Source organism: Dromiciops gliroides, chromosome 4 (genome assembly GCF_019393635.1).
Source record: "Dromiciops gliroides isolate mDroGli1 chromosome 4, mDroGli1.pri, whole genome shotgun sequence".
Lineage (NCBI taxonomy): Eukaryota > Metazoa > Chordata > Mammalia > Microbiotheria > Microbiotheriidae > Dromiciops > Dromiciops gliroides.
The window spans coordinates 136,400,922-136,415,617 of NC_057864.1; the positions used below are offsets into that span (position 1 = coordinate 136,400,922).

The 14,696-nt window shown below is 36.0% G+C and overlaps 1 protein-coding gene across 3 annotated transcripts in view; it reads left to right on the forward strand.

Moving 5' to 3' along the window:
• PLD5 (phospholipase D family member 5) overlaps nucleotides 1-14,696 on the forward strand; it is a 403,422-nt gene that overhangs the window by 365,779 nt on the left and 22,947 nt on the right. For all 3 annotated transcript variants that reach the window (XM_044004077.1, XM_044004078.1, XM_044004080.1), the window contains 2 exons: nucleotides 9,633-9,830; nucleotides 13,481-13,617. In XM_044004077.1, the coding sequence (XP_043860012.1) occupies nucleotides 9,633-9,830; nucleotides 13,481-13,617 (335 nt within the window). The remainder of the gene's footprint in view (nucleotides 1-9,632; nucleotides 9,831-13,480; nucleotides 13,618-14,696) is intronic.

The window sequence follows — 14,696 nt, forward strand, 5'->3', positions numbered from 1 at the left end:
CTTTTTCCTCACACCCACCAGTCAAACTGAATATCTATTTGTCCTCCCCAAAGGGTGTCTTGTCATAATAAGAGAGTAGAACACCCGCCAGAAGCTAGGATAACTGTGTTCTGGTCCTGCTCTCACCTACCAGTGGTACTACAAAGATGGCTCTCCAGGGTCCCCATCCTTCCTTCCCTCCCTCTCCCACAATGCAAATAAATGACTTTACTTTTCCCTCACTAATGAGAATATTCAAGTCAAGTTATAAACATTTCATTTCCCAGGATTAATTATTGCAGGTTCCTTACTGAGTATGAATTTCTGTGAATATACAAAACATCACTTAGTTCAGGATGGCAGGGGGTGATATAAATACGGGGGTAAGTTAACTAGGCAAGACCATAACCCTTAATATAACTAAAAAAACATTAGTATCTAAAGAGGATGGGGATTATGTTGAATTTGGGGTTTTTTAAGGTGTTGAGATAATAACTGACATTTGGATAAGATGAAATTAAGGTAATGAGATGAAATTTTAAAAGTGAAATTCTCCAGGCACTTTCCAAGGAAAATAAATTAACATTTTGGATGAAATATTAGGATGTGGCAAAAATCTCTTACCAATAAAGAGTGTAGGAAGGAACTTTTGTAGTGTGACATTTAAAACTCAACTCTACTCTGCACTAGAAACAAGAAACAAGAAACGAGGAACCAACCCTAAACTGTGGCAGCTGAAGGCTGCCCTCCACCCCAAGCTGTGAAAGTCCTCCTTGTCTCTCTTCATCTCATACTGAGTTCAAGCAGTTGATCATGCCATGCTTGAAAATTTGCCTCCTTGTTTCATAGCCAGAGTATATAACATATCATCAAAAATTTATGTAAAATACTTATAATTATTATTACTGACATATATAGTGCTTACTGAGTGGGTCGGGGAATTCGCCCACCAATTCAATACTCAGGACTCAGGAAGAAAGAAGGCCAAAGCATATAGAACTAGTTTATTCTTTCGAAAGAAGGTACCCATGCTATCAAGACATGTGACACACCAAAGCAATAAGTCAAGCCATTTTTATACTTTTTTGCAAACAAGCACAGGATGTGATAATGAAGCTGAGACCAGATGGTTCGTGACACATTCTTCTTTCTCAGAGCAGAATCCCCTTGACCCTAGGGTCCCAACAATGGGGTATTCTTTTATTCTTCATTTGATTTCTTTGATTTCTCAACACAGCTGAAGATAAATTTTAAGCCCGTCATCCTTCTAAAATTAACACGACTACAAAACAATGCTGAAATAACTGAGTGACTTTTCCTGTTATTTGAGTTGAACATCTTTAGAGTTAGGGGCCAGGGGGTGAAGTGGGGGGGGGGTCAGTGGGAACTATGAAATCTGAACATAATCCTCTCATTACTAAGTGTCAAATATTGTGGTAAGTGCTTTACAAATATTACCTAATTTGACACAACCCTGGTTTTGACTTCAAACTATACAAAGAGAACCAATTTTTGAAAGGGAAATTCAAGGAGACTTTCTGACTGTATTTTATTAAGGATGCAATCTAACAAACTAAGACTATATTAGAGTTTAATATAAATGAACTCATGTCAGTGGGTACTCTAATGAAAGCAGGGTGGGCTCTGTAGTCACTCTAGATGGGAATTTGTCATCATTGAAAGTGGTTCCATGTTCTGGGGTAGTCTTATGAACTCAGATTGTAAAGGAGGAAGAGAAATGCAATTCAGTTGTCCAGAAAAGCCACATAATAATAATCTGTATTTATATAGCATTTTTTGGTAAGGCAATTGGGATTAAGTGACTTGCCCAGGGTCACACAGCTAGTAAGTGTCAAGTGTCTGAGGTCAGATTTGAATTCAGGTGTCCTCCTGAATCCAGGGCCAGTACCTTATCCACTGTGCCACCTAGCTGCCCCTATACAGCATTTTAAGATTTGCAAAGCACTTTCCTCATAACCATCCTGTGCAATAAGTAGTCTCTATTTTCATTTTTAGTCTGTTTTCAAGAGATATGGGATGGGGGTTGATTGATAGATCAAGTGAGGGTTTTTTGAGGATGGGGGAGACATAAACATGTTCATAAGTAGTAGGGAATCTTTCACTTTACAACTTCTTGACCCTCATGGCCCTGGGCCCCTGATTTGAATTCTTTATTTTCTTAGATTTTGTTTTTGGGGGCTTCCTTTGTTTTGTTCAGACTTGTAACTCCTTTATAACTAATATTGAGAGGTGAATTGACTTACCCATGGTCACACAACTAGAAAAAGTCATGGGGACAAGAATTGAATACAAGTCTCTTGATTCCTGTACAAATGCTCTATCCACTATGCTATGAGACTTTTCATGAGCAGACTAACTATGAAAACAGATTTCAAATGACTACAAGTTTACCTACTTTTTCAACAGTTTTACATGCAACTTAGCAACAGGCATAATCAGGAGAAACCACAAATAAGAAAAACTTTCTACTTTAGCCAGTAGAAAGGGTGAAGGATCTATGGCAATAATGTGTATTTCTACCACAGGCAATCATAAGCTATATATGTACTAAGGGTTTTCCTGGTAGAATAGAGGATTAAAAGCCTGAAAGAATGTTTTCATGCTTTCCAGTGAATGGCGGGGACAGGGGGAGGAGGATTTCCTGGCAAGATGGAAGCAAAGAACAAAAAACAAAACAATCTAAGAAGATACAAAGGAATCCAAATCAGAGGTCATGAGGTTATGAGGGTCAGAAAGTTAGAAAGTGTGTTTCCCTTCAGCCTACAAGCATTTACAAACATGTTTCTCCCATCCTCGTCCCCTATCTCTTCTTTCTTTTGTTGTTAAAGTCCTTGAGAAGGCCATCTATAATTGCTACCTCCACTTCCTTTCATCTCACTCTCTTCTTATCTCTCTATAATCTTGATTCTGACCTCATCATTCAACCAGAATTGCTCTATGCAGTTACCAGTGATCTGCAATATCTGATGGCCTTTTCCCACTCTCCATCCTACTTCACCTTGCTGAAGCCTTTGATATAGTTGATCACCTACCCTCTTCTCCTTGATACTTTCTCTCTAGGTTTCCATGACACTGCTCTATCCTGGTTCTCCTCCAACCTGTCTGATCCTTACTTCTCAGTATCTTTGCTAGATCTTCATCCAAGTCATGACTGCTAAAGGTAGGGACACCCCCTCCAGGACTCTGTCCTGGGACCTCTTCTCTTCTCCTTCTATACTATTTCACTTGGCAATTTCATTAGCTCACATGGATTTAATTATCATTATGCTAACATTTTTATGTCTACTTATCCCACCCTACTCTCTCTCTTAACCTTCATGCTTGCACCTCCAACTACCTGTTAGACATCTTCAATCCAACATATCTAAAACTGAACCCATTTTCTTTTCCCCAATCTCTTCCCTACGAGAGTACCACCCCCACCCCCACCCCCACCCAGGCTCACAATCTAGGTGTCATTCTCCCATGCTTTTTTTTTTTTTGTGAAGCAATTGGGGTCAAGTGACTTGCCCAAGGTCACACAGCTAGTGTCAAGTGTCTGAGGTCGGATTTGAACTCAGGTCCTCCTGACTCTAGGGCTGGTGGTCTATCCACTGTGCCACCTAGCTGCCCCTAGGTGTCATTCTCAATGCTTCATTGCCTCACCTACCACAACCAATCTTATGCCAAGTCTTTTCAATTTTACCTTCAAAAAAAATCTCCAATATGTATCCCCTTTTGTTCCTTTTACACTGCCACCATCCTGGTAGAGGTAGTCATGACCTTACAGCTGGACTATTACTATAGGCTACTGGTTGGTCTCCCTGACTCAAGTCTCCCCCACTCCAGTTCATCCTTTACTCAGACATCAAATTAATCTTCCTAAAACGCATGTCGCTCCATGCTCCATTTTAAAAAACCCCAGTGATTCTCTTTAACCTCCAGGATCAAATATAAAATCCTTCTTGGCATTTAAAGATTTTCACAACCTGGTCCCTTTCTGTCTTTACAGATGTCTTATACATTAATCACCCCATCACCACCACCATGTATTCTTTGATCCAGTGACACTAGCTTCCTTGCTATTCCACATATAAGACACGAGATCTCTAGACTCAGGCATTGTCATTTGCTGTCTCCCATGCCTGAAATCCTCTTGCCTCCTGTTTTCCAAGGCTTCTTTCAAGTCCCAGCTAAAATCTCACTTTCTACAAGAAGTTTTTCCAGGTATCCCCTTAATTCTACTGTCTTCCTCCCTGTCAATTTTCTCCAATTTATAATTTGTTTTTATATAATTGTTTGAATGTTATCTCCTCCATTAGATTGTGAAATCTTTGACAGTAGAAACTATCTTTTTCCCTTTCTTTATCCCCAGTGCTTAGCACAATGCCTGGCATACAGTAGACACTTAATAAATATTTAATGACTTTCTAAGGAAGTATAGAAGGAAGATTTCTGAGAAGTTGGAACTATATAGTAATTTTTATCTTAGAAATGAAGCCTGAATCGCCTATGTTCATTTCCTCACTTCTTGGTATGACTTCCTGCTCCTATTTCAGCAGCCATTTTGTCTACCCATCTTTTGACCAAGGACAACTGAGACAAAGAGGATTAGTTCAAGGACACAAAGTTTACATATGCTAACTGCACACTGGTAGAAGTCCAGAACTTTATGCTCCAATTTCATTTGTCTTTTAACCAGCTATGTGGGTATGACAGATAATTTCATTCCTTCAAGGAGTGTTACCATAGCTTCTCAGTTACATGTTGTTTTCCTCAAGAATGTACTAAGGTGAGAAATACACACAGAGTAAAGGTAAAAGGTTGGAGAAGAATATATTATGCTTCAGCTGACATCAAAAAAGCAGGGGTAGCAATCCTTATCTCAGACAAAGCAAAGGCAAAAATAGATCTAATTAAAAGAGATAAGGTAGGAAACTACATCTTGTTAAAAAGTATGATGGATAATGAAGTAATATCAATACTAAACATGTATCTACCAAGTAGTATAGCATCCAAATTCTTAGAGAAGTTAAATTAGTCACAAGAAGAAATAGATAGCAAAACCATACTAGGGAGGGATCTGAACATTCCCCTCTCAGAATTAGATAAATCTAGCAACAAAATAAATAAGAAAGTTAAAGAGGTGAATAGAATGTTAGAAACATTAGATATGATAAATGTCTGGAGAAAATTGAATGGGGATAGAAAGAAATATACCTTTTTCTTAGTGGTACATGGGACATATTAAAAATTTGACCATGTATTAGGACAAAAAAACCTCATGGTCAAATGTGGAAAGGCAGAAATAGTAAATGCATCCTTCTCAAATCATGATGCAATAAAAATTACATGTAATAAAGAGCCACGGAAAGATAGGCTGAAAATTCATTAGAAACTAAATAATCTCATTCTAAAGAATGAGTGGGTCAAACAATAAATCATAGAAACAATCAATAACTTCATCCTAAAGAATGACAATAATGAGACAACATACCAAAACATATGGAATGCAGCCAAAACAGTGCTTAGGTGAAAATTTATATCTCTAAATGCTTACATTAATAAAGAAGAGAAAGAAGAGAACAATGAATTGGCCATGCAACTAAAAAAGCTAGAAGAACAAATTTAAAATCCCCAATTAAATACTAAATTAGAAATCCTGAAAATCAAAGGAGAAATTAATAAAATTGAAAGCAAGAAAACTATAGAATTAATCAATAAAATTAGGAGCTGGATTTATGAAAAAAAAAACAATAAAAGAGATAAACCTTTGGTTAATTTGATTTTAAAAAAAAGAAAGAAGAAAACCAAATTACCAGTATCAAAAATTAAAGGGGTGATTTCACCACCAATGAAGTAGAAATTAAAGCAATAATTAGGAACTATTTTGCCCAACTATGCCAATACATTGGACAATCTAAATGAAATGGATAAATATTTACAAAAATACAAATTTCCCAGGTTAAGTGAAGAGGAAATAAAATCCTTAAATAGGCCCATATTAGAAAAATAAATTGAACAAGCCATTAATGAACTCCCTAAGAAAAAAATCTCCAGGGCCAGATGGGTTTACAAGTGAATTCTACCAAACATTTAAAGAACAATAAATTCCAATACTATACAAATTATTTGGAAAAGTAGGTGAAGAGGGAGTTCTACCAAATTCCTTTTATGACACAAATATGGTGTTTATGCCAAAACCAGGGGGAGCCAAAACAGAGAAAGAAAGTTATAGACCAATTTCCCTAATGAGTATTGATACAAAAATCTTAAATAAGATATTAGCAAGGAGATTACAGCAAGTGATCACTAGGATAATACACTATGACATGGTGGGATTTATACCACAAATACAGGGCTGGTTCAACATTAGGAAAACTATCAACATAATCAACCATATCAATAAGACAACTAACCAAAATCATATTATCTCAATAGATGCAGAAAAAGTTTTTGATAAAATACAGCACCCATTCCTAATAAAAAACACTAGAGAGCTTAGGAATAGGTGGAGCTTTCCTTAAAATAATAAGAAGTGTCTACCTAAAACACTCAGCAAGCATTATATGTAATGGAGACAAGTTAGAGGCATTCCCAAAAAGATCAGGGGTGAAACAGGGATGTCCATGATCATCTCTATTATTTAATATTGTACTAGAAATGTTAGCTTTAGCAATAGGAAGAAAAAGGAATTAAAGGAATTAGAATAGCCCAGGAGGAAACAAAACTATCACTCTTTGCAGATATGATGGTATACTTAGAGAATCCTAGAGAATCAACTCAAAAATTACTTGAAACTATTAACAACTTTAGCAAAGTTGCAGGATATAAAATAAATCCACATAAATCATCAGCATTTCTCTACATGACCAACAAAGTCCAACAGCAAGAGATGGAAAGAGAAATTCCATTTAAAGCAATGGTAGACAATATAAAATACTTGGGAGTCTACTTGCCAAGACAAACCCAGGAATTCTATGAACTCAATTACCAAACACTTTTCACACAAATCAAATAAGATCTAAATAACTGGAAAAATATCAATTGCTCATGGATAGGCCGAGCTAATATAATAAAATGACAATTCTACCTAAATTAATTTACTTATTCAGTGCCATACCAATCAGACTAAATTATTTTATAGAGTTAAAAATAATAATTACAAAATTCATGTGGAAAAACAAAAGGTCAAGAATATCCAGGGAAATAATGAAAAAATGCACAGGAAGGTGGGCTAGCTGTATCAAATCTGAAGCTTTACTATAAAGCGGCAGTCATCAAAACTATTTGGAACTGGCTAAGAAATAGAGTGGTGGATCAATGGAATAGGTTAGGCACAGGAGACACAGTAGTAAATGACTTTAGTAGTATACTGTTTGATAAACCCAAAGACTCCAGCTTTTGGGATAGGAACTCAGTATTTAACAAAAACTGCTGGGAAACTGGAAGATAGTATGGCAGAAACTAGGCATAGACCAACACCTTACACCTTATACTAAAATAAGGTCAAAATGGGTACAAGATTTAGACATAAAAGATGATACCATAGGTAAATTAGGAGAGGAAGGAATAGTTTACCTCTCAGATTTATGGAAAGGAGAATAGTTTATGACCAAACAAGGATAGAGAATATTATGAAATGCAAAATGGATGGTTTTATTACATTAAATTAAAAAGGCTTTATACAAACAGAAGCAATGCATCCAAATTTAGAAGGGAAGCAGAAAGCTGGGAAACAATTTTATAGCCAGTATTTCTGATAAAGGCCTCATTTCTAAAATATATAGGGAACCGAAACAAATCTATAAAAATCCAAATCATTCCCCAATTGAGAAATGGTCAAAGGATATGAACAGGCAGTTTTCTGATAAAGAAATAAAAACTATTGTCATATGAAAAAATCCTCTAAATCACTACTGATTAGAGAAATGAAAATTAAAACAACTCTGAGGTACCATCTGACAACTATCAGATTGGCTAATATGACAAAAAAGGAAAATAATAAATGTTGGAGAAGCTGTGGAAAAAATGGAACACTAATGCATTGTTGGTGGAGCAGTGAACTGATCCAACCATTCTGGAGAGCAGTTTGTAACTATGCCCAAAGGGATATAAAGCTGTGCATATCCTTTGATCCAGCAATACCACTATTAGGTCTTTTTCCCAAAGAGATCATAAAAAAGGGAAAAGGACCCACATGTACAAAAATATTTATAGCTGCTCTTTTTGTGGTGGCAAGGAATTAGAAATTGAGGGAATGCCCATCGATTGAGGAATGTCTGAACAAGTTGTGGTATATGAATATAATGGAATACTTTTGTGCTGTAAGAAATCATGAGCAGGCAGATTTCAGAAAAACCTGGAAGGACCTACATGAATTGATGCTGAGTGAGATGAGCAGAACCAGGAGAATATTGTACACAGTATCAACAACATTGTGCGTTGATCAACTGTGATAGACTTGACTCTTCTCAGCAGTGCAACGGTCCAAGATAGTTCCAAAGGACTCGTGATGGAAAATGCTCTCCAAATCCAGAAAAAAAGAACTATGGAATATAGATGCATATTGAGCCATACTATTTCTATTTTTGTTTTTGTTTTTTGAGGTTTTTCCTTTTTTCTCTGATTCTTCTCTTATAATATGACTAATGCAGAAATATGTTTGATGTGATTGTACATATATAACCTATATCATATTGCTTGCTGTCTTGGGGAGGGGGGAGGGAGGGGAGGGAGGGAGAAAAATTTGAAACTAGAAATCTTATAAGAACAAATGTTGAAAACTATCTCTACATGTAACTGGGAGGGGGGGAAGAGTGTCCTAAGGTCTTTTGCTTTTGTCCTAGTGCCTAGCATAGTTTTATTTTCTCTCCAGTGCTTATCATAGTTCCAGGAACATAATAGGTACTAATAAATATTTAACTGACTGATCACAGGTCTTTTGGGACAGAACATCTGCATCTTCATTCATCTTCACTGTACATTAGAGCATACCAAACTCATAATTGGTCAGTATTACCATTTTTCTCTTTCAGACAGCATCCAAGTTGATACTGGTCAAAACAGAAGTCAATGGTCAGTTGTCCATACTCACCTTAAATATAACTCCATTCAAGTAATTATTGGACTTCTTTGTGATCGCCCATATAAATGCCAAGAATTCCAGTTGTGTACAACACAGAATCTTGTACTAAGCCCTCTATTGGCAAACACAAGAGGTTTTAAAGACTGCAAACTTTTAGGCACAAGACTGTTGCTATACTTTCAAGTTGGCATTCATATGCATAACAAAGGGCTTACCTGCATCTTCAACAGTTGGCCTAGTCTTTAAAAACTGATACATCAGGAAAAAGAACAAATTATCTTCTTCAAATCCCAAATGATAAGGCTAAATGAGAACTTTAATTTAGCATATTCTTGTCTATAGAGGCACTCGGCTATTCAAGAAGATTTTTTTTGTAATTTATCATTTGTGTTTATGTATGTGTATCATCATATATTTGTATATTTTCATATCATTTATATATTAATCTTGTCTATTATTATATTCCTGAATGACAATAGGTAAAAATAAGTTCAAACTTATTTCTTATTCAAATAGAATGTGAAAGATAGTTACACCATTAATGACTTCCATATTAATTTCACAGATGAAAGAACTTGGTGTCATCTTTTACAACTGCAGCTGTCTGGTCCTAGATTTGCAAAGGATATTTGCTTTGTATAGCTCATTAAGATACAAAAGCAGAGTACCTCAAACTTGGTCAAAAAGGTTGTATGGAGTGTATGACAATCAAAAAAAATTGCAACTTCAGTTGAATGAAACAAAGTCTCAAGCATTTGTGTCGGTGAGTTGACATCCTTATCAAAAGGCATGTACTGAGTTCCTAATTTATGTATTGTGCTATTAATGTGAATGTACATAGAGTTAACATAGATCTAGACCTACCCCTTAAGTCTTTTTGCCCTTTGATCATTTACTGATCATATGGTTTGTTATTTAATATTATTGCAAATGGGCTATTTAAATATATGCTATAGAATATGCTCCTATTCAAATTTAAGCTGGTCTTCAAATTAATAATTGACCACATCTGGCTCTGGCTCCATCTTACTAGAGTTCACACTACACTTTTCTTCTTCTTCAGTCATGTTTGAATCATGTCTGATTCTTTGTTTTGCCATTTGGGGTTTTCTTGGCAAAGATACTAGAGTGGTTTGGCATATTCTTCTCTAGCTTATTTTAAAGATGAGGAAACTGAGGTCAATGGGGTTAAATGACTTGCTCAAAGTCACATAGCTAGAAAGTGGCTAAGTCTATATTTGAACTCACATAGATAAGTCCTTCCCGACTTCCTGTGCCACTTAGCTGCCCCTAACACTACATTGGCTCAACCTTTTTTGGCCACTGAAACCATGTGCTATCTTATAGAACATTAAAGTATCTTTATAAATGATAAAGATACTTTATCAAAAAATAATCTCTAAAAAAAGTAATAATCTCTAATTGTTCTAATATACATATCTTATGACGTAAACCTTTTTCTCTTTCATAATTTTTAAGTGCCACAAACAATTGTCCAAGACTCTAAGTTGCCTATCTGCATTGACAAAGGGAGTTCCCACCCTCAGATTTCCATATGTCTAGGACAAGAAGAACAAAAGTTGATAGATAATGTCATAAGTTTACATTCTAAGTTCTCAAGCAAAAGAGAAAAAAAAATCATTATTGCAAAATAAAAGTCTGGCAGAAGGAGAAACCCTCACTACATTTAACAGAACCTCCTGGATTTCTCAGGCTGCTCTCATAGAATCCATACCTTCAGGATAGGACAAATTCCAAGATTTTTTTAAATCAAACTTGCCATGAAAAAGTCTCATCTCCTATAGAGGGTTTCATTTTTTTGCTTTTCAGTTTCCCACTGGCAGGTTTTTTTCATCAAGATACATTGTTAACCAAAATCAGTTCATTGCTGACATCTGAGCTAGTATCCTTGGAGATTTAGAGATACTATGAACAGCCTACTAAGTACCTTTTTACCTCATATATCAATAATTCTGGGCTGTTTTTAGTACTGTGTATTTTTCTGTCATATCAATAATTCATTAGACGTTCTGTCTGGTTCAACATAAAGAATCTATCTTTCATTCAGTATACTTGTGAAAAGTTTCAAAATGGTGCCCTGTGCTCTGGTTCTAGTGAGATGTTGCCCCTAACAAGAGTTTGCAGAATGTAAATGCTCAAAAATTCCATATTTGTAAGTCCCAGAAAAATAACATAACTAACCAGTATTTGGTGTTTTCTGCTAAAAATTCCTGTAAAGCTGTGGGTTGGGCTAATTTTATTTTTGCTCTTTTTTTCCAGTTTTTCATTTTCCTGAATAGACCACTGACTAAATATAACCTTATCCTTTCTCTTAATTTGGAGTAAAGAATTGTATTTTTATGACAGTTTTTTTTTTTTGCTGAAACTAGGTGATAGCAATAGTGATTGAACTTCTTTCCCACTGTTTGTATGTTTTACAGAGCCCTTGAGAGTCTATATTTTGTCTTCCAAGACAAGGACTGGGCTCAAGGTCTGTTTTGATTGAGCTAGGTAGGAGGTGGATTTCATGTCTTCTTGTTTATTACCCAAATCAATCAGCCATCAAAGTCATTTAGACTAAAATATGTTTTGAGAGTCAGGACACTGAGCAGAACTTAATGAGTCTAAAGAGAAATCCATTAAAGTGTTCTTTGGATTCCATTTTCCAAAAACAACATGCTTGTTATTTGAAAAGGATGCTCTGGAAAAAAAAAAGAGTTCTTTAAAAATCACAAACAAGCTTAGAAGTGAGCTGGAAGCTGGCTGGTGAGAGTGTTAAGGGAACTTTTTTTTTAATGTCCAGCATAGTAAATATAGGCCATTGATCTATATTGGGAAGCAGAGTACCTGGACTGACTTAGATGTGAGCTTCCAGGGAAACAATTGATTGGGAAAAGCCAATCATATTGTTTTTACCTAGACTAGTAACTGTCATTTTCATTCTTTTTTCCCTCTTCTTTTCTATTCAGCGATGATACAAAGGAATTTAAAAGAACATTTAAAGAACTAAGGGAAATTGCTAGTAAGATAATTCTAATGCCTATTCTCTGATTAACTTACAAGTTACATTTCCCATATTTGAGCACTGGTACTCACTTGGGCTGTGGAACCACTTTAGCAGTCATCATTAACCAAAAGACTGACATTTCTGCTGTATGCTTTGTAGAGACCAGTGCAGTGAAATGCTCTTTTAATGACATTAAAGGCTTTGAAAAGCCATAGATTGAATATAAAAGAACACCCCTCCCTCCTGCAATATGGCTCAAGACCCTAAATATTACCATGCTAGATATATTCAGAATACTTTCTTCTCCCTCGATATCTCTGACACTATAACCTCCTGGCTGTCCTCTAACCTCTCTGACTATTCTTTCCCTCTCTTTCACTGGTTTCTCTTCCTGTTCCACTGATACATCTTTTTCACATTTGAAATTTTGGTGTTATCTTTGACTCTTCCTTTCACTCATCTCTTGTACACATATCTCCACAACATCCCTTCTATCCATCTATCTATCCATCCATCTGTCCATCCAGTAAGTAACAGTAGAAAGGTCAAGGAGGACTACATACTGACCTGCGGCCTGGCAGAAACATGAGCAACAGCTATGATTAATAAGTCGAACTGATAAAGCTGCTGTACTTTTTTTGCCAGTGGCTAATTCCAGAATTTCCCTCTAGTCCCAAAATGCCAACAAAAGAGGACACTAAAAGCCTATTCCATAAAAAATGATCTATGGATAGGAAAATTGCTTAGATACTGTTGGACTAAGGGGAGGGGAAAAAAAGCTTGTTGTGTGAGTCTCAAGAATGAGGTAGTGGAAGAAGCCCCACAGTTCAGCACTTTGGGAGAAAATTTTCTCCCCAGCTTTTGCTAGATGTGTTGAGTCCCTCAATTCCAGCCTTAATTCTTCTTAGGGATATAGTATAGGTGGTCAGGGATGGTTCTCTCTCCAAACTAATATCAGGAAAAAAAAATGCACCTTCTGGACATCAACACCATAGAGGAACCCATGACTGCCTCACCCTAGTTAAGGCTCTGCATATAGACTAGCAGAAATAAGTGTCTTAATATTTAAGCTCCAAATAGATATACTTTTTGGTCCTTCCAACAGAAAGGCTACATAAAAATGGGGGGGGGGAGTAGCTAAATATATTTTTATGTCCCATTAGTACAAAATCACTTCACATACCCCTGGTGAGTCTGAGAGTAGGCCCTGTTCTCCAGGGAATCAAATACCTACAATAACATTCTCCAGAGTTGACTAATGAGAACCTTATCTAGGATTAGCTAAACTAAATGAACCAGCCATTACCAAAACTTGGTAAGAATCAACTCCTGGAAAAACAAGAAAGAAAAAAAAGCCATGTTACATATTTTTCTGCCTCAATAATGTGATCTTTGTATCTTTACAGAATTCTCCTAAAGTCTTTTGCCCTAAAAATAGAAGCTTTGATATAGATGCCATCTATAGTGTCATAGATGATGCCAAGGAGTTTGTGTTCATTGCTGTAATGGATTACCTGCCTATCTCTAACACAAACACCAAAAGGTGAGTGCTTGGATTCTGTGCTAGGATCACGTTAGAGGAGGCCCACACAATTGCTTGGAGAAGAAATGACAAAGAACTAACCTTAGGCACAGGGCTACTGTAGTGACTATGTTGAGCTTTGTAAAAAGAGAATCTATAATATTTGCAGTGATTTATCCGTGAGGACCTGCCCCCTAAGTGTAACCATTACAGGAACCCAGGGTCTTGCTCTGCAGAAAGGTATCAACATGTTTCCTTCTGACCTACCTGTGAGCTCTTTGTAGTTAAAAGACCCAACTGAAAAAGACTTAGGGATGTCACAGCATGAGATGATAGCTGCCAAATTTAGAATTATCTGTTGAAATGTTTCTAAAGGATATGCTGCCTCTGAGTGAATCTTGGAAGCTTTGCCTTGAAAGGGGAAATAGTTTTATGTCATTCGGTGCAACCTCCATCAAAACCTGGATTTTCATAAAGATATTTTTAACTTAAAGGACAAAAAAAACTTTTAAAAATGTTCTCATCAAATCTATCCATCCCTCTGTGGGAGACACAGAACACCAATGTGTTACAAATAGAGAAGTTTTTCAATAATTCATCATTGTATCAGCATGCAAATATGTGGACTAAATTTAGGAATACAATTTATGCCAAACTCTTTGGGAAAATCATTGCATTAATAAGTAGATAAATGTCCGTATCCTAGGTCTTCCCAGTTTGACTTCCTTCCTTAGCATACCCAAAGTTTTATGTTGCAAATTCATTGGATGATCAGTTTGATTAAGAGCAAATTCACAAAATTAAATGTAAGTTTTATCTTGGAAAGTAGAATTCCAAAATAAATTTCCTTGGGCTTACAAATTTTATGATTTATTCTTCATATCTTTTTCATATTTCTAATTAAACCAGTACATCCACATGTTCTATTGGTTTTATTATAGGGTATAAGAAAATGAATTTTTCAGATGATAGATATATAAGGTAAATGTGCATTGCCTATAGAGGTCATGTGAATGGTTTAATGTGGCTTGAAGGGAGGTATGAATAGACATCTCTGGAATCCAATCTATCCCTTTCCAAGAAAGATTTTTATTCCTGCC